The sequence below is a fragment of the Gymnoscopelus braueri genome (genome assembly GCF_963280865.1).
Source record: "Gymnoscopelus braueri genome assembly, chromosome: 12".
Classification (NCBI taxonomy): domain Eukaryota; kingdom Metazoa; phylum Chordata; class Actinopteri; order Myctophiformes; family Myctophidae; genus Gymnoscopelus; species Gymnoscopelus braueri.
In genome coordinates, this window is record NC_137614.1 from 19,338,595 (window position 1) to 19,358,202 (window position 19,608).

The 19,608-nt window shown below is 41.1% G+C and overlaps 1 protein-coding gene across 10 annotated transcripts in view; it reads left to right on the forward strand.

Moving 5' to 3' along the window:
• ubr4 (ubiquitin protein ligase E3 component n-recognin 4) overlaps nucleotides 1-17,288 on the forward strand; it is a 62,948-nt gene extending 45,660 nt beyond the window's left edge. For all 10 annotated transcript variants that reach the window (XM_080443472.1, XM_080443477.1, XM_080443479.1 and 7 more), the window contains 37 exons: nucleotides 93-237; nucleotides 479-564; nucleotides 652-739; nucleotides 1,116-1,309; nucleotides 1,553-1,792; nucleotides 2,013-2,151; nucleotides 2,491-2,616; nucleotides 2,954-3,082; nucleotides 3,175-3,524; nucleotides 3,728-3,818; nucleotides 3,945-4,029; nucleotides 4,180-4,307; nucleotides 4,457-4,586; nucleotides 4,703-4,860; nucleotides 4,967-5,076; nucleotides 5,448-5,589; nucleotides 5,775-5,856; nucleotides 6,103-6,276; nucleotides 6,705-6,826; nucleotides 7,095-7,292; nucleotides 8,044-8,124; nucleotides 8,354-8,441; nucleotides 9,199-9,326; nucleotides 9,877-9,984; nucleotides 10,265-10,384; nucleotides 10,632-10,822; nucleotides 10,979-11,152; nucleotides 11,304-11,403; nucleotides 11,631-11,849; nucleotides 12,401-12,514; nucleotides 13,080-13,222; nucleotides 13,522-13,647; nucleotides 13,829-14,023; nucleotides 14,358-14,582; nucleotides 15,024-15,114; nucleotides 15,473-15,635; nucleotides 15,885-17,288. In XM_080443472.1, coding sequence (XP_080299598.1) covers nucleotides 93-237; nucleotides 479-564; nucleotides 652-739; nucleotides 1,116-1,309; nucleotides 1,553-1,792; nucleotides 2,013-2,151; nucleotides 2,491-2,616; nucleotides 2,954-3,082; nucleotides 3,175-3,524; nucleotides 3,728-3,818; nucleotides 3,945-4,029; nucleotides 4,180-4,307; nucleotides 4,457-4,586; nucleotides 4,703-4,860; nucleotides 4,967-5,076; nucleotides 5,448-5,589; nucleotides 5,775-5,856; nucleotides 6,103-6,276; nucleotides 6,705-6,826; nucleotides 7,095-7,292; nucleotides 8,044-8,124; nucleotides 8,354-8,441; nucleotides 9,199-9,326; nucleotides 9,877-9,984; nucleotides 10,265-10,384; nucleotides 10,632-10,822; nucleotides 10,979-11,152; nucleotides 11,304-11,403; nucleotides 11,631-11,849; nucleotides 12,401-12,514; nucleotides 13,080-13,222; nucleotides 13,522-13,647; nucleotides 13,829-14,023; nucleotides 14,358-14,582; nucleotides 15,024-15,114; nucleotides 15,473-15,635; nucleotides 15,885-15,949 — 5,248 coding nt within the window. In that variant the 3' untranslated portion in view covers nucleotides 15,950-17,288. The remainder of the gene's footprint in view (nucleotides 1-92; nucleotides 238-478; nucleotides 565-651; nucleotides 740-1,115; nucleotides 1,310-1,552; nucleotides 1,793-2,012; nucleotides 2,152-2,490; nucleotides 2,617-2,953; nucleotides 3,083-3,174; nucleotides 3,525-3,727; nucleotides 3,819-3,944; nucleotides 4,030-4,179; nucleotides 4,308-4,456; nucleotides 4,587-4,702; nucleotides 4,861-4,966; nucleotides 5,077-5,447; nucleotides 5,590-5,774; nucleotides 5,857-6,102; nucleotides 6,277-6,704; nucleotides 6,827-7,094; nucleotides 7,293-8,043; nucleotides 8,125-8,353; nucleotides 8,442-9,198; nucleotides 9,327-9,876; nucleotides 9,985-10,264; nucleotides 10,385-10,631; nucleotides 10,823-10,978; nucleotides 11,153-11,303; nucleotides 11,404-11,630; nucleotides 11,850-12,400; nucleotides 12,515-13,079; nucleotides 13,223-13,521; nucleotides 13,648-13,828; nucleotides 14,024-14,357; nucleotides 14,583-15,023; nucleotides 15,115-15,472; nucleotides 15,636-15,884) is intronic.
• Nucleotides 17,289-19,608: the final 2,320 nt, after the last annotated feature.

A 19,608-nucleotide genomic window follows, 5' to 3' on the forward strand; every position in this document is an offset into this window, starting at 1 on the left:
ATCGTCCTACTTTATCTTTACTGTATAAGGCAGTGACACAATACGATTAGAATAAATGAATGGGTGTGTCTTATGTTGACCCCTCTCTGTAGGAACTCCAGTAAGACTCAGCAGGAGCTATTGTTGGAGCTCACCTGGGCTATCTGGCCTGAGCTGCCAGCTTACGGACGCAAAGCTGCCCAATTTGTCGACCTGCTTGGATACTTCTCCCTCAAGACCCCACAGACTGAGAAAAAGGTTGGTTAGAAACTGATGTGACACATTCCTTTGAGATCAGATTATGAAATTCTTATTTTAGTCAGTCTCTGTATAAGTCTTCTTACACGCACACACAGTTGCACTATTAGATTTTGAAATACTGCTTTGAACTGCAATGACATTTTCCTTGAAGTTGAAGTATTCTCATTAGTATACTGTTATTTTTGTTATAATGTAGAAAACAATTTTGGAAATAATGTGATAATTTCCCTTCCTCCAGCTGAAGGAATACTCTCATAAAGCTGTGGAGATTCTGAGGACACAGAACCACATCCTAACCAACCACCCCAACTCCAACATCTACAAGTAGGACTCCTCATATATGCAGTAGAAGAAAATGAAATGCAGATTACATCAGATACTAAATAATGTTTTTATGTGTTTCTGTCACAGCACTTTGTCAGGTTTGGTGGAGTTTGATGGCTTTTTCCTGGAGAGTGACCCCTGCTTGGTGTGCAACAACCCTGAAGTTCCCTTCTCGGTACGTGACCTTCAACAATAACAGTAACAACTCCTCATTTCCAAAGATGATTAAGATTCTGTACCGCACTCTATAACACCACTTCTAGATAAGTCAAAATTAGGTCGGTGATGGTTTGAGTAGCAGGACACTCCCTTGTACATTGTGTTATCAGCTGATTTAGGCTATGCAGGCTACAGAACTTACTGAAGGATTAAAAGATGGAGGCATCTTTCCTTAACGTGTTGGTGTGTAAGTCTCCAATCCAATCAAGATAGCAATCAGGATAACTTCTGAATTGCCAAGCGTCTAGATTTAGGGAACATAACCTCCAACCTCAGGTGGGTTTGTTTGTTGAGAAAATAATTCAAACTCATGTTACTCCTTTTATTCTCAGAACATCAAACTGTCATCGATCAAAGTGGACACGCGCTACACCACCACACAGCAGGTGGTCAAGCTCATCGGCAGCCACACCATCAGCAAGGTCACAGTGAAAATCGGTGACCTGAAACGCACCAAAATGGTCCGCACCATCAACCTGTACTACAACAACAGGACAGTACAGGCTATCGTGGAGCTGAAGAACAAGTACGTTTCATGTAATTTCTAACTAATATTTTGGGCACATTTTTGTATTTCAAACGGCGTCATGAAAACAAAGAAATCAAGTATTGATTCATATATATTATAGCCAAGAAAAACATTAATATTATTATTATATTAATAACCACTTAATTGTGTTAATAAATGTAAATTAATCTCTGTATCGATGTGTATCATTTGTTGATTGAATATTTGAAAATTAAAGCCATGTTCTGTGTGAAAACCCAGGCCTGCACGCTGGCACAAAGCTAAGAAGGTCCAGCTGACCCCAGGACAAACGGAGGTGAAGATTGACCTCCCCCTGCCCATTGTCGCATCCAACCTGATGATCGAGTTCTCAGATTTTTATGAAAACTACCAGGCCTCCACCGAGACACTCCAGTGCCCGCGCTGCAGTGCCTCTGTGCCCGCCAACCCAGGGGTGTGTGGGAACTGTGGCGAGAACGTCTACCAGTGCCACAAGTGCAGGTCAGGAAAGATCTGGAAGAATCTTGAAAATAAAAAAGGAAGTTTGCAGCTCTTGAAAAGGCTACAGAAAAGTATAGAATGCCAAGATGTTCTGGTCTAGGCCTAACCCGATGATATTTCAAAATGATAGGGCTGCAAATCTACAATTTTATTAGTTCGATTAACTGTTGCACTCCTACACATGGTATATCTTATGCTCATTGGCTGTCCACTCTCTTAGGTCCATCAATTATGATGAGAAGGACCCCTTCCTGTGCAATGCCTGTGGTTTCTGCAAATACGCCCGTTTTGATTTCATGTTGTATGCTCGACCGTGCTGTGCTGTGGATCCCATTGAGAACGAGGAGGACAGGAAAAAGGTAAGCACTTAATCTAATAGAAGAAGATAGTGAAGTTGAGACAAAGGGGAGGACTAATAAGTGTACATCAACTTAGATTTTACATCCTAGACACTGCCCATGACACTGATCATGGGCAGTTGCCAATAATAATACGTTTCAATTCCTCGTTCACCGCAGAAAAGCACTAGGAAAGAAGTGGGAGAAATAAGATTGAAGTAGAATTATAGAAGGGATATTGTTTCATGCTCAAATATAACACATTCTGATCTCCTTTTAGCTCAGTAAAGCCATGAATCGAATCTATATTTGACCACTACTGTCATGCACCTCTTTTATTTGCTGTGTGTGTTTGTGCAGGCGGTGACCAATATCAACACTCTTTTGGACAAAGCTGACCGGGTATACCACCAGCTCATGGGCCACCGGCCACAGCTGGAGAGCCTCCTGTCCAAAGTTAACGAGGCAGCGCCAGAGAAGCCACAGGTCAGTCACTCAAACTGATGCATACATGAACCTGGTTGGATAAGGAACCCATGCATAAACCTGATCACTTATGAAACAAACAAAGCTCAGAGTTTACCAATCACTCTGTGGTTCTGTTTTAAAAAAAAGCGCCCTTCCTACCTTAACCCATTAAATCTGGGTCATTTTAGATTTTTAGCTATATAGTTATTTATATTTAGCAACATAAGTTTTTTAGAAAACGGTTAGGATTTAGAAAGTATTTTTAGAATCGGCCTCAGGTCTAAATGGGTTAAATTTCCCCTTTAAAAAAAAGCATTACATCTCATCACATCTATTTATTTATTTATTCTTTCAGGATGACTCGGGTGCGGGGGCAGGGCTTGGCACGTCCTCGGCCAACGTCAACAGGTACATCCAGCAGCTGGCTCAGGAATACAGTGGAGACTGCAAGACCTCGTTTGATGAACTCTCCAAGATCATACAGGTTAGTGAGAAAAGGAATTTGTAGATTATGTGTGTTATGGTATTGTTTTCCTACCACCAAAACCATTCAACTTGTGTCTATTCTGTCTGCAGAAAGTGTTGGCGTCCCGTAAGGAGCTCTTGGAGTACGACCTCCAGCAGAGAGAAGCCGCCACCAAGTCTTCACGCAGCAGCAGCAGCCACCAGCCCACCATCACAGCCAGCCAGTACCGTGCCAATTCTGTGCTCGGTTGTGGCCACACCTCTTCCAATAAATGCTACGGCTGTGCCTCGGCCGTCACTGGCCACTGCATCACCCTGCTCCGTGCCCTGGCTACCAACCCTGCCCTGCGGCAGATCCTGGTCCTTCAGGGTCTCATCAGAGAGCTGTTTGAGTATAACTTGCGGCGAGGCACGGCCGCCATGAGGGAGGAGGTGCGTCAGCTGGTCTGCCTCCTAACCAGGTACACTCGCAGGCTCTGTTTTATCCATGTACCAAGCTATTGATTTACCTCAATGTCTGTCCTTGTCAATGAAATGAGCATAATGAAAGCACTACCAGGGCAGGAGGTTTGATTCCTATTGAGACTAGGTTGTGCTTATGTTTTATATTTAATCACTATATGCCATGGCCTAAGTCTTGTTCCCCCCCTGTTCTCTCCTTCAGAGATCACCCGGAGGCCACTCAGCAGATGAATGACCTCATCATCGTCAAGGTTTCGGCTGCCCTCAAAGGTCACTGGGCCAATCCTGACCTGGTACGTCCTCCCTAACTGAAAACATAACAATTGACAAAAAAAAATCACATACTTTGTTTAAAGATATTTTCATGACTAAGTATTGCCCAACTGAATTGTCTGTGTGTGTCTGTTTTACCCCATCAGGTCAGCAATTTGCAGTATGAGATGTTATTGCTTACAGACTCCATTTCCAAAGAGGGAGGATGCTGGGAGTTGAGGCTGCGTTGTGGTGAGACACTTTTCCATAATCTATTAAGATTATGCAATGCTGCTGCCATATTTTGTTTCTTGTGGCCTTTTTACTATTCTGAATCTTATTCTAACGTTTGATCGCTAGTGAGGCTTGGTTCTAAAAGCATTGTGTGGTTGTCTCCTCTAGCACTAAGTCTGTTCCTCATGTCGGTGAACATAAAGACTCCTGTTGTGGTGGAGAACATCACTCTGATGTGCCTGAGGATCCTACAGAAGCTGATCAAACCTCCTGCTCCCACCAGCAAAAAGAACAAGGTAAAGGTGTAATTTTAGATTGATTTAGGATTTTGTGTGTGTGTGTGTGTGTGGCTCTTATGATTAATTAGATTCATTGTTTCCTCTCATGCTTACTCACCCAATATTGTGTCTTTTTTTCTTTTCTTGCCCTGTATGTTTCTTTAAAGGATGCTGCTGTTGAGTCCCTGACTACAGTCAAGCCCTACAGCAATGAAATCCATGCCCAGGCCCAACTCTGGCTCAAGAAGGACCCCAAAGCATCTTATGAGGCCTGGAAAAAGTGTCTCCCCGCAAGATGTAAGTGAATCTTAGTGGAAAAAGTTGCCCTGCAAAAGTATTTATAATGTACCCCAAAGGTTTTAGTGTACCCTTGACATGTTAATGCAAAAATGCTAATGTTGTCTTGATAACAGGCCAGGAGACGGTGTCAAAGCCTCAGAACAAGGTTGAGTTGCGGAGACAGTATCTGCTGGAGAAGTACGTGTGGAAGTGGAAGCAGTTCATGAGAGCCAGGACAGAGGGACTTTTCCCTCGGCTGCTCAAGCTAAGCCATAACAACTGGCTGCGACAGGTAAGGTTTTATTTTAGGCATTCAACATTCATTCTAGAACAGTGATCATTACTGTGCATGATTTACAGAGGAGTTTGGTCGACTGAAGTTGTATTCCCCCCCCCAGGTTCTCTTCACTCCTGCCACTCAGGCAGCCAGACAGGCAGCTTGCACCATCGTGGAGGCCCTGACTACAATTCCTAGCCGCAAACAACAGGTCCTCGACCTGCTCACCAGGTATGAGGGGAAGACCGCCTAGTACAAAACGCCATGTAATGCTGCATCACAGATAGGCCTATGCTGTTATTATGTTCACATATATAACATATATCTGTCTGTGTATATCTGTCTGTCTCTTATATGTCATCATGATTTGTGTGCATGGGGTTCTCATCTTAAACAAGCTTAGTGCTTAATGAGTCTTCCAGTTTAGTAGACCTTGTATTGTGAATATGTACTTCCATGTACTGTTATTCTCATGTCTTACTAAATAAAAGTACATCAATCAATCACATCACATACTGACCACTTAAGTGGAGAAATAAGGCTATATATCCCTATAAATTGTAGATTTTATGTAATAATTATTTCTGTGTGTGGGGGGTCAGTTACCTGGATGAGTTGAGTGTGGCGGGGGAGTGTGCGGTGGAATACCTTGGTCTGTACCAGAAACTGATCAAACCAGCGCACTGGAAGGTGTACCTAGCAGCTCGTGGAGTCCTGCCCTACATTGGTAACCTGATCACCAAGGTAATTATCTGTTGATTAATTGATTATTAAACTACAACCATTTCTATGGTTATTTCATTGGTGCCTTTCTATGTTGAAATTAAACAAAATTAAAGATGTTTTGTTATTGGTCTTAAACATCATTGCCGTCACTGTGCTATGTGATTCCCAGACTAAAGTTTAACCATTTATTTCTCTCTACTTAGGAAATAGCCAATCTGTTGTCTCTGGAAGAGGCTACGCTTAGCACAGACTTGCAGCAAGGATATGCACTCAAGAGTTTGACTGGTACGTATCCGTTTACCTAAACTCTTTGTGTCGATTGTGCTATTCCATGTTGTATTGTAATGGTGAACGCTTATAGATTTGACATTATCAAACTATCCAAGAAATGCTACTGAACAGTGTGTGAACTATTCAGGGATGTGCCAACAATAAATTTCTTGGGACGGGTGATTAACTCCGAAGTTGTTTATTTGAACTGTTAGCATGCTTACTGCTTGTTGCATTTATATTTTTCTTTGGGCCCTGCAGGATTACTGTCGTCCTTTGTGGAGGTTGAGTCCATCAAACGGCACTTTAAGAGCAGGCTAGTGGGCACAGTGCTGAACGGCTACCTGTGCCTGAGGAAGCTGGTGGTTCAGCGCACAAAACTCATTGATGAGACCCAGGATATGCTGTTGGAGATGCTGGAGGACATGACGACAGGTCTGTAGGCAGATGCATGATACATCTTTTGTTTATTGTATTTCTTTCATATATTTTGACTATTGGTAACTGTTGAATCCTGGCATATTGGCAGCATTGGACCATTTCATTTAGAATGTCCACTGCAAAAATAAAAAATTCTCACCATGTTGAGGATGCAAAAAGTGCAGTTGCCACATTAACCCTGGCATCCCTATTTTGGGCATGTCATTATAGGCACAAAAAGAATATTAGCCATTATTTATAGTAACATTTTCTACATTAAAAGAATCTCAGATCTATAAGCTCACAACGTGTCACAATGCAACGTACAATATATAAGGCTTAAGTGGTTAAGAAGGATTCTGGTAGGAGTAGGTTTAGCTTTTATTGTCATATTTTATCATAATCAGTATTGTAAATTAAATCTCATCTGTGCTATTTTATAGGAACGGAGTCTGAAACCAAGGCCTTCATGGCGGTGTGCATAGAGACAGCCAAGCGTTACCACCTGGACGACTACAGGACACCTGTCTTCATCTTTGAAAGACTATGTAGTATCATCTATCCTGTGAGTTGCCTTCCTTTATCATATCCCAAAAGAAATAATAGGGGTTCTAGCCTTGTAATTGTTCTGTAATGTCCTGGAAAATTATGTTCTTAAAACATTCAGAGCCCTGTTTGTAGAACATGAATTTGTTCATGCCAAGGTTAGAGACCTCAGTCTAACATAGTTGTGCAAGTGGCAATGACTATTTTATTATTGCGAACAGGATTTAATGTAGCTCAGGGTTCATCAAACCTAAAGTCTGAACTGGCCCTGTTGTCTGTGTGTCTAGGAGGAGAATGAGGTGACAGAGTTCTTTGTGACTCTGGAGAAAGACCCCCAGCAGGAGGACTTCCTGCAGGGCCGCATGCCAGGGAATCCTTACAGCAGCAACGAGCCTGGCATCGGCCCCCTGATGAGGGACATCAAGAACAAGATCTGTCAGGACTGTGACCTGGTGGCGCTACTGGAGGATGACAGTGGCATGGAGGTAAAAAATAATTACATTAAATTATATTACACAATGCAACTGCATCTCTCTTGGAGACTTTTGTCTTGTATAAATCTATGTCTACTTCTATTTGCATCTAAGGTCCACACACAAACATAGGATTGAGTTATATCACATACCCAGCCTTTATTTGCCCGGGGCAGACAAAAGGACAAGAGAGGCTGATAACTTAGGTAGTTGACCAACCAGTTCAAGCTGAAGAAATACTATGTGCTGAGCTGCCACATTGAGCAAACTCGCTACAGAAGGAACTCAGCATGTCAAACATGGCTGCCACCATTGCAGAGTTGAACAAATTCAATTGTTTTCCCGGTTATGGATATGAGATAAATGTATTGCTTGAGAATTCGTCGTTGCCCTAAGCAACCAACCTCAGTAAATTACGAATACCTGGGCCCAAGAGTTCAAAACATTCTATCTGAGTCGATCAGATTTGGATTTTGGTGTTGAAGATATTATATGATTTATCAAACTTAGATTTGTTCTTGACATAATGTTTGCTGAGATAATTTGATCACAGATTGGATAGCAAATGACCCCAATCCTGTTTTTGGTTTTGAACTTCCCAAAATCTGAATCTAATCTTAGGGATTAAAGGTTTTGAACTCTTGGGCCCAGGTGATTATCTGTGCCATATACTGTATCTTCCCCCCCCCCCCCAAAGGATTAAGGACTAGAAGTTAATCTTATGGAACATAAGTAATTTCATACACTGTTCTTTTCTCCCTAGCTTCTGGTCAACAACAAGATCATCAGTTTGGATCTGTCTGTGGTTGAGGTATACAAGAAGGTCTGGTGCCCCACAAACGAGGTGAGAGTTGGAACAAAAGGGATACTTTTATGGCCAAGTTGACTTAAAATTGGTGTTAGTCCCGTATATTAATTTATTGATAAGTATCGCAAGTACAAAATAATAACAAACAAATGTACGGTGTATGCACTTCAATTACCAGTGAGACTTTCCTTAATTTCCAATACCAATCAAAATGCATCAGCCATTTGAAAAATGTCTACACCTTGTGGGACCTGTCTTTTCCCAGGGTGAGCCCATGAGAATTATTTACCGTATGAGGGGCCTGTTGGGAGACGCTACAGAGGAATTCATTGAGTCACTGGACTCAACTACAGGTGAGACATTGTCATTAAAGTAAAATACAAGATTGCACAAACAAAATGCAGTTGTAGATTCGCCACTTCATGCACCAGTGATTCACAAACTTTTTAGCTCGAAGACCCAAAAGAGAAATCTCATGTTTGCCTGGGACCCAAACTAGTGAAATTAGCAGATCTACAAGCTCACAACGTGTTGCGAGCTTGTAGATCTGCTATTTTCACTACTTCTTAAACATTTGTTTTCTAATTTAGGGAATTTCTTGGATTGCTTTTCTTTTATTCATGACATTCTTTTTGAAAAATGTTTGATTTTTGTTCAACTCATGCAAATTTGTGGAATTCTTTTGAAAATCTTTTAAAATAACAATAATGACCAAGTCTAGGAAACAAAAAATAAAGGGATATTCAACTCGCAACCCACTAAAATGGGTTTGGGAAACAATGGTATACACTATTAAAAAAAATAAGAAGCTGAGTGTCACTCACTCAATTTGGTTGGGTTTATTTCAAACTAATTTGTGTGTGCTGCTAAAGTAAATAGTAAAAAAAAAAGTAAAATTTTGGTATATACTAATGCTATTTGTGTGGATACATACTTTTAAATAATACTATATTTTTGTAATGTATACTGTATTGACTACACTTGTAGTCAATACACTCTATGAAGGAGTACCTTGACTCTCGTGAGGAACCGACTCAAAGAAACAAAATGGAAGAAAAACTATTTAAAAGATTAAGATAGTAAATAGATTGTCACCTCACCTCTCTCCAGATGAAGAGGAGGATGACGAGGAGGTGTACAAGATGGCAGGAGTGATGGCCCAGTGTGGAGGACTGGAGTGTATGCTCAACCGGCTATCTGGAATCAAAGACTTCAAACAAGGAAGACATCTACTTACTGTAAGGCCTCATCCGTCCTCATTCTCCACTTGAACCCTAGCGTCCCTATTCTTGGGCAAACATTCTGCAAAGATTATAGCCGATCTGGGCAAGAACTGGCTACTTAAAGTGTCTATGCAGACGTACAGGAAATACCGGCCCAGGAGGTTCTGTTGATGCTGTGCAGATCTCTTTGCATGAAAACTGTGTTGTGATTGGTCATGGTACATACAACGGAAGTCCCTCCCTATGGACACTTTGTGCCATAGCTCTTTACCAGGCTTTTCTCCTTGTGAGATGAGAAAAGATTGGGAACGAGGTCAGGGTTTAAAAGGTTAAAGACCTTTCTCAGTTCTGTACTCATAAATGTACTGATTATTAGGTTCATGAGGCAGAACGGATTTTAAGTATTGAATGTCAATTCAGTCCTTGACAGTGAAGCTCAGTGGTTCACATGGAAATAATAAAAACGTGTGCAAAAAGGCAAATACAAGGTTAAATACAAAATACAACATGTGAAGAAAATACAAAATATCTCCTTATTAATATGTGATTGTGTGTGACTCCCTAGGTTTTGCTGAAGCTTTTCAGCTACTGTGTTAAGGTGAAGGTGAACAGGCAGCAGCTGGTAAAACCAGAGATGAACACTCTCAACGTCATGCTGGGAACTCTCAACCTGGTCAGTAGTTAGTCACTCAACACCTGTTAACGCATCATTTTATGTTCCTCACTTCTGCAATGTGTGTGAGTGTGTGTGAGAGCAATGGATTGAGGTGGTCAACCTAGATGGTCTGTCATCTAGGTTTCTTTTTTTTTAAAGGTCTTTATTTACACAGGGCAGTAGAGATTGTAGGAAGTTGAAGGCAGAGTGAGAAGATGTCCTGTCAGAATTTAACCAAGAATGTTGACACTATCCGGTCAGCTACCATTGTCATTATCTAAATGTCTTCCTTCTGTAGGCTTTGGTGGCTGAGCAGGAGAGTAAGGACAGTGGTGGAGCCTCCATAGCTGAGCAGGTCCTGAGTATCATGGAGATCATTCTGGACGAAGCCAACGCAGAGATTTCACAGGAGGACAAGGTGATCCCTCTAAAGTCAGATTTACTATAAAATTGTTTGTAGTGGTGCCATTGGTTTAAAGAAAAGTCAATGAACAAAATACAAGAAATGTGTGTAAAAAAATATATATTTTAAAAGCCCCCCTGCTATATTCCAGTTTAATGTATGTTTATATTTTATTTTTTAAACATTGTTTTATGACATAGCAGTTATTTACATTTATTCCATCCAGTAGAACTTTGAAGTGAACCGTTTGACATTTTTCCAGGGTAACCTGCTGCTGACAGGAGACAAGGACCAGCTAGTGATGCTGTTGGACCAGATCAACACCCCCTTCGTCCGCTCCAACCCCAGTGTCCTGCAGGGCCTCCTGCGCATCATCCCCTACCTGTCATTTGGTGAACTGGAGAAGATGCGCATCCTGGTGGAACGTTTCAAGCCCTGCTGCAGCTTTGACAAGTAGGCATCTTCAAGTTAACCCCACCTCCAGAATAACGAGTTCCTACACAAATCTGGAAAATATCAAAGGTCTTGAAAAGTATGCAGGGGTAAAATACTGCATTTACATTACTTCTTGTGATTGAACTAAACCTGACCTCTCCGTTTGTTTCCAAGGTACGACGAGGAGCACAGTGCAGACGACAAGGTCTTCCTAGATTGCTTCTGTAAGATTGCTGCTGGAATCAAAAACAACAGCAATGGCCATCAGCTCAAAGACCTCATTCTCCAGAAGGCGATCACACAGAGTGCACTGGATTACATGAAGAAACATATCCCCAATGCCAAAAAGTAGGATTTTCTATTGCTTATTTGTCATAGTCATAATGCTCATGCAACATATTAGCATATCATATATTTTATTACAGTACATATACACACAAAGATCGGCATGCATGAACTTACCTATTACCTCTTAATTTACTGACTGTTTCAACTTCAGCCTGGATGCAGATGTCTGGAAAAAGTTCCTGTCTCGACCTGCGTTACCCTTCATTCTCAGACTGCTCCGTGGACTGGCCACCCAACATCCCCCCACACAGGTAATAATCAGCATACTCAGCGCTGTAGTGCAGAAAATCTAAGTTAAACCCTAAAAAGAAAACGTTAGAAATGTGGGCTGTTGCATATTTTAAGTGACCTTCCTAATGGCCAAGATATATAGTTAAATATAGCATATTAAAAAATTTGCTTAATGAACACTAACACTAGTTCAAAGAAAACATATTCAAACCTGTCTGAATGTCCCCTCCTCGTCTCACCCATCCAGGCACTGATAGGTACCGATTCCATCCCCAACCTACACAAGCTGGAGCAGGTATCCAGTGACGAGGGCATCGGTACGCTGGCAGAGAACCTGCTGGAGGCGCTGAGGGAGCATGCCGAAGTCAACCTGAAGATAGACGCCGCCCGCAGGGAGACCAGGGCCGAGAAGAAACGCATGGCCATGGCTATGAGACAGAAAGCCCTGGGCACCCTGGGAATGACGGTACTGGAAGGAATGATTATTCTACTCATCCTCTTCAACTCTGTTCCTGGCTTTCTGTTTTCCCTGCCTCTCTTCTGCTATCCTGTCCTTTCCTCTAATGTCCCCTACAATCCTGCACTCTCTTCACCTCTACCCTAACCGTAACAAATTATAGAAAATAAAAAACCTGCTTCTCGATTATTCTATTAATTGAAAAAGTAATCTATAGAATAATCGCTACGAAAATAATTGATAGTTGCAGCCCTACTTTACTCTTATCTTGTTCTCTCCTCATCCTCTCCTTTATTCTTAACCTGTCCTGTCCTCCCCGCTACTGTCTGCTCCTTTCCTTTCCTCTCCTACTATCATGTCCTCGACATTCTTTGACTCTTCTCTCCTTTCATCCTCTACTATCCTCTCTTCTCCTCCTCTCCTGTCATATGATAAAAAAAATATTTCTTTAATGTCTTTGTCTCTTCTGTGGTTGTCTCTCAACCACAGCTATACTTGTTATTCTCCTGCTGTGATTTTTGTCTCTTCTAAGAAGCCCTGTGTGTCTGCTTGTGTTTCAGACCAATGAGAAGGGTCAGGTGGTGACCAAGACCTCATTGCTGAAACAGATGGAGGAGTTGATAGAGGAGCCAGGCCTGACCTGCTGTATCTGCAGAGAGGGTTACAAGTTCCAGGTACACAAACACAAGCAGGCCAGGCCTGTAGGCTGTAATGTATTACGTAGTAGTAGGATTACAGCATGTATTATATACATAAACAGTTACTGGGTCAAGAGATATGTTACTTTAGAAACTGTATGTTTGTTTATTGATGTTATGGTCAAGTATCACATAAACGGATATGTTATTGGAGATAACATTTTGGAAAACAAATTCTCAAATAGAGCTCATGCTGCTGCCTATTATGAAAATACAAAAAAATCAACCCACTAACAACATCATTCACCACATATACCCACAAATACACTTAGTATAATTGGCTAATTACTAAGTGTAATTAGTAATTTCCGTCTGTTTTCTATTTAGCCAAGTCGAAGAAAATTTGCCTTTGCCTAGGGCCCATTCTGACATTAACACGGCCCTGGGCCTGCACACACCACACAGAGACGACACAACACTGCATCTTTTTTTCTCCTCTGTTGGTCTCTTTGCTTCTTTTTTGCTCCAACATTTCTACTATTTACTGTGTATACTATTGCCTTTACTCTATGCTGTTCTGTGTGTTTCTGTCTTGTTCCAGCCAACTAAAGTCCTAGGCATATACACCTTCACCAAGCGTGTGGCCTTGGAGGACTTTGAAAACAAGCCTCGCAAGCAGCAGGGCTACAGCACCGTCTCGCACTTTAACATAGTCCACTATGACTGCCATCTGGCAGCTGTCAGGTATGGGAACTGACACATGCAATGCAGTAGATGCACTCTGTCACACTTAAACACCTAAACATGCAAATCTGAAATATCATGCACCACAAGCTCACTTTTCATTGGATCTGACAATCATGTGTCCTGCTTAGGCAGCTCTCTAATTGTATGCTGAGTGTATATCTATGATTTCTATAACCTATATCTATTTTTGTGCACTTATCTCTCACACATGCATATCGATAGGTTCCTGAAACACTGCTTCTAAGATGTACATCTGTTGTACTTGACACTCTTCCCTTCTATTCTCTCACTGTCAGGCTGGCACGTGGACGAGAGGAGTGGGAGAGCGCTGCTCTCCAGAACGCCAACACCAAGTGCAATGGGCTGCTTCCCGTGTGGGGGCCGCATGTTCCAGAATCAGCCTTCGCCACCTGCTTAGCAAGGTAAAGACAACCGAAGGATGTTAAAATCTCACTAAATCCCCTCATGTGTACACTCTAGTTTCAAATGGAAGAATTAACGCAGGATTTTGCTGTGTACTTACATGCAAGGTAATTGATGTTATTGGATAGTGTATCTGTTGCTGAGATATTCATTTAAACCCAACAAATGCTTCACTTGTAGGCACAACACATATCTACAGGAGTGCACAGGCCAACGTGAGCCTACTTACCAGCTCAACATCCACGACACCAAGCTACTGTTCCTCCGCTTTGCCACTGAGCAGTCGTTCAGCGTGGACACAGGTGGAGGAGGGAGAGAGAGCAACATCCACCTCATCCCATACATCATCCACACTGTGCTCTATGTCCTCAACACGTATGTACAGGCTTATTGCACGCAAACGGTTTACAGTACTAGGAGTCAAGTCATTAATACAATAAAATTGTATTAACCACTTGAGCCCTATTACACATCATCGTACTATGAATAGCGAAAATAGCAGGGGTTTTTTTGTATTTAAGTGATGTATCATGTAGAAACATTTTATTAACGTGTTTTTGTTCCATATTATAAAATGAATAGTTATGTTTTTGACTGCAAATTTCAAGATGTCTTATGTTCAGATACGTCGTGAAAAACATTTGCCATAGTTCATAGTCTTCATTTATGCTCTACTTCACTCCATCTTTACCCACACCACCCACTGCAGTACGAGGGCCACGTCTCGGGAGGAGAAGAACTTACAAAGTTTCCAGGAGCAGCCGTGTGAGAAGTGGGTGGAGAACTCGTACGAGGTGGATGGGCCACACTACTTCACCACCTTGGCCATGCACATTCTGCCCCCTGAACGCTGGAGGAGCTCACGCATGTACTTCCTGAGAAGGCTCCTGGTCACCGCGCACACCCGCAAAGTCTCAGCAGTCTGCACTAACAAGTAAGACACATCTGTTGTCTTTAAGTGCTTCATTTATTTCTAAATTGGTCCTTAGTGTTGTGAAATTGATAAAGCAACTTCAAAGCAAATTCTTGGTGATTTATTTTGTCCCTATGGTTTCTTAACCGTCTGGCAATGTGAAAGTTACACATCAGCATTAGGACATTATTAGGCCTGTATATCATATCATATATGTAAAAGGGGCGGGAACGTGCTGCGTTAACATATTGTGCAATTTATAATGTGTTTAGATTATTACGCTGTTCACATAGAGTAATGAAATTATAAAGAAATGTATACAATTTGACAGATTTATCAGGTAGAAAAATTATGGTCAATGCAGCCCTAAAAGGACATTGAATGTTGTGTGTGTTCTTTGACTTTCTGCAGTTTATTTGTGGTATGCTTCTAACCCTGCTTCACCCTTTGCTCCTCAATCAGACTCACAGATAAAACACCAAAGGAGTATGCAGTTTATCGCTCCCCTCTTCTGTTTTGGGGCCTGGTGGATCTTGTCTATGACATGTTCAGGGTAGGTTTCAGATATCTGTAAATTGATAACAGATGACAACAATGCTAGTGCAAAATGCTACTGTTGATATTTGCATTGAATTATGCTATTGGTATTGATGTACAGTATGATGTGTCTTGTTTCAATTTCTTTTGAGCCTATGTTCTACATATAACCTCACTCAAAGGCAGGCAATAGGAATGTCAAATGTATAAGCTCTTCTGTTGTATAGATTATTTGGCATAGGAATTGTTATAGTATATTTAAAATTGTGTGTCGTAGACGAGACATAACACCACCATAATCATCTGATATTTGAGATATCTACACTAGACCTTAAAGCTAACATGATTCTGTGGTCCTGTTGTTTGGTTTGCAGAAAGTACCCACCAGCAACACAGAGGGGGGCTGGTCCTTCTCACTGGCTGAGTATGTGCGTCATAACGACATGCCCATATTCGAGGCCTCTGAACGTGTGCTGAGAGCTTTCCAGGATGAACTAATGCCTGCTGAATCCTTCTCAGAATTCCTGGATGTTGTAGGTATGTGTTCACACTTGCACACATGCATACCCATTTATACACGCTCGGAGTTCAATTAACACCAAGGATCTTACAGTATAGATTGCGGTCCCAGAGAATTCTTCGTATTAATCAAATGGGGGTTTGTCGTCAATCTGGGGGTCTTAAAATTTTAAAAGTTTGAGAATCATTAGTTGATGGTATGAACATTTAACAAAGCATACAGAAGCAGTTGATGGTAGAATAACAACCACTGTTCTTTTTCTCCAGGTCTTCTCTCTGAAATTCCAGACCCTGACATCTTCCTGCAGGATTTGTTGAACTCTGTGCCCTGATGGGAAGCCCCACCCACTAACGCATAAGCCCCGCCCACTCTCACATCAACCTTACAAATAGCCGCTGGGACGCCTCCCACCTGAAACCCCTCTGCCCCCAGGCTTTCACTATTTTTACCCATTTGTACACACAGTACATACAGTGCGTGCACACACACAAATTCATGCAAGTCAGTATACATGCCATGCTTCCTTCTCACTTTGTTTACCCCCACAGTACATGACATTTTCAAATTAACTTAAAAGCAGCAACTCTGTGTAGTCTGAGAAAATACATCCACGTAATGGCAACGTCTCTGTAACATTCAACACAATAAAGAATGCTGGTTAAAAATACAAATGAGGCGGGGGGGGAAACTCACTTTAGCAGGATTCATGTGTTCACTTACACTTCTCCTCGAGCCAGGCAACACAAAGAAGTGAGGCTTTGATTTTCAAGACGGCCCATGATGATGTCATCAAGAAACGCATTGTGGAATACTGAGTGGACAGTGAGTGGAGGTGTATACACTTAAGTGACAGTGCCCAGGATACAATTACTGGGAATCAAGGACACGTTTTTTTTTGTCAGCCGCCACAATGCCATGTCATTTATTTGGAGGTAAAAACTTAAATATTTCTGTGAGTAAAAAAAAAGGAAAGTGAATTAATTCCAACAAAGCAACTTCAAGTGTTTCTTTTGATGACACCAGCCTTGATGATCTTGTCTCTAACAATTTAATTGTCAAATACATCTGTTATTCAAATAGTTATTCAGTTACCCTGGTTAAAATCCTAGGATACAAGTGAGTTCTACTTCTGGGTGGGTTTTTTGCTTTAACTCCCCCAGTGTTTGGGGGTGTAATCTTAAGGTTATAGGAAAAGAAAAGGTTTGGGGATTTGACCCATCACATATTAAGAGTGGCATTTGTTTTTATCTTACCTTTTTGTTGTTGGTTCAAGGTTTTTGTTTTTCAGTCAGGTTTTTGTTTTTTAAATGGCAAAAGATTTCAGAGTCACACATGGGTTGTGAAGCCAACCTGTTGTGTTCTCCTGGGCTTTTGCTGTTTGGTCTTCATGTAAGTTCTAACTGGAATTAGAGTGCTGGGCAGAGAAGAAAAAAAGTGCGTTTTGATTTAGCGTGCATGTGTCGGTTTCTTTTATCAGTTACAGAAGCAAACGGGAAAATGAATAAACGAGAAGGGTTCTTTTTTACTTTTTTCTCCCCCTCTTTTTTGTTTTTTGGCCAAGACATCCCTTGGTGACGAAGTGAAATTTTGGACTTTGTGAATGATTCCGTCTGTTGCAAAGAAATATCAGACTTGTCTACATTAATAATAATAAATGGACCTGCATCATACCCCTCGAACACATCTATTTTTTTTTACTAATACATTTGAGTATGACTTGCTTTCATTATTATTTTTGGCTGCTTCCCAACAATCCACTGGCTCATCCTTTCTGTCTGTCTTTCTCTTCTTTCGTTCTCATTTTGTCTACTGGTCTTGCCCATGAGAATCAATCACACTCACAACAATCTGCCCTTAACCCCCCAGAACAGTTTTCTGGTAAGCAAGGTGCCGTCAAGTTTTATCCTTGGCGATTTAAAATCAACTCTTTAATAACATTTAATGCCGTTTAGGGCGGCATCTTCCTTGTACTTGAGAGATGAATGCATGGTGTGGAGTTTACCCGATTTATTGTTAATTCGCCTATTCCCGCTGCTACAATGTTCAACTGTTGCTGAATGTCTGCTTTTTGGAGTAGCCTATGATTAATAAAGCTGTAATAATTCAAAATCTGAAGCATGGTAAGTTAATCTGTTCAGTCTTTTAATTTTCAGTAATGGTTTAAAGCAGTAGTCACCTAGTCTGTTCCTTTGGGACCCTTGACAATGCTGCTTTTTCATCCTACTATGAAAATTTTATCCACTAAGTGCAATTTGTCAATCTGTCAAATTAATAACATAAAACCAAATTTATTCATCATACATTGGTATCCCCTGCCAAAAATCTAGTTTTCAAGTGATGCTTGCAACATAATATTTTTCACTTAAAAGAAAAAGGAAAGAAATCAAACTGATATAGCCTTATGTCGACAGGTGAATGCAAGTAAGGATAGAAAATCGGCTGCAGTATCAGAATCTCCTGTGTATCAGGATTGGTGGCCACTGTCCTAGATAGTAGTCAAGTGCTGGTTTTCTATCCTACCAAAAGGTTATTCGTATGCATTCCATTCTAACTAATCCCAGAGGGGCAATAATATAAACTACATGGTAAACAAAAAAAACGGTGGACTACCATTATCCCTAAACTTCTTTGCAGTTTTTTACTATTTTTAAAAAGATTTAAAAATAGTTCAAATAGCCAATCTACAAGCTCACAACGTGACGATGTAGATCGGCTAGGTGAACTATTTGAAAATGTTTTTAAAAATGGCAAAGATGTTTAGGGATAATGGGTAAGGCACCAGCGAAAATAGGGCCCTTGTGCCTTGCTCTAAGCTACGTTGATGGTAGCTGAGGGAGAAGAGGAGTGTCAATGCTAGCCCACGTTTGAACTGAGAACCTGACAAACTGATCATGTCATTCTTACAAGATTGTCCCTTATTGCCCCTTGTCAGTTCTGTTCAGGCTATTTTTGAGGTGAGAAACTGACTAAATAAAAATTTTGGCAGGATGTCAACCACTAGAGGGCGTTATTTACTTGTATGTAACCATGAAGCAGAAATGAGAAGAAGGTAGAGCTCATATTCAACCATTTATTTTTTAACTTCCATAAGAAACACCATGATGCAGGTTACACATTTCAATCAATTAATCTAAAACGTTTCATCCTCTGAAACTAGACATCAGCACATCACTCTTGATATCTGAGATAAGATTCACTCTGTACATATGCAGAAGCATAAACAATTAACCTTTATACAAAGGAATATCGCTTTTAACAAAACCTTAAACAGGTGGTCTATAAATGACCATCTTAAAGGTTGTACTAACTAGGGAAATGTATCACTACACTTAAGGCAAACAATGCACTTTTCTTTTTGGCCCATGAGGACCAATTTGGATCACAGTTTCGATGGTCATATGAAAAGCAAGTCCTGGGGTTGAGTATTTTGTAAATTGTCCACCACTGACAAAAAGGTTATCAAATTCTCCACCGCCACCATCTAAGACTTTGGATTAAAAATACAATATCATTTATAACTTCTATAATAGAACAAAACATTTAAAAAAGGTATTTTCAGTATTTTTCTTAAAAAAAAAAAAAAAAAGTAACAAGCAAATATACTTTGAAGTTGAAAGTACATTTGAAGTAGTGCCATATGGTTAGTGCATCAAAGCTTGTACACATGTAACAAACTCATTCTCAGTCTCTTCTCCTCTCCTCTCCCACCCTTACTGGCAACACAGTGGCACCGCATCCTCAGCAACTGATGGGAACAGACGCACTGCCTCTCTGGAGTGCTTGGTGTAGCCACTAGGGAAGAGTGGGACCTTCTTAATGGCAAAGAAGGAGACAGTCTTGTCCCACAAGTCACCGCTGGTGATCCCAGTGTGAAGCTGGCTCTCCAGTGCCGTACGAAGTCTCACTACACCATCTGAGCACATCCTCTCCAAGCTCATGATATTCGACAGGCTAAGGAAGCAGAAGGAGGAACAGAAAATGTGTTTACAT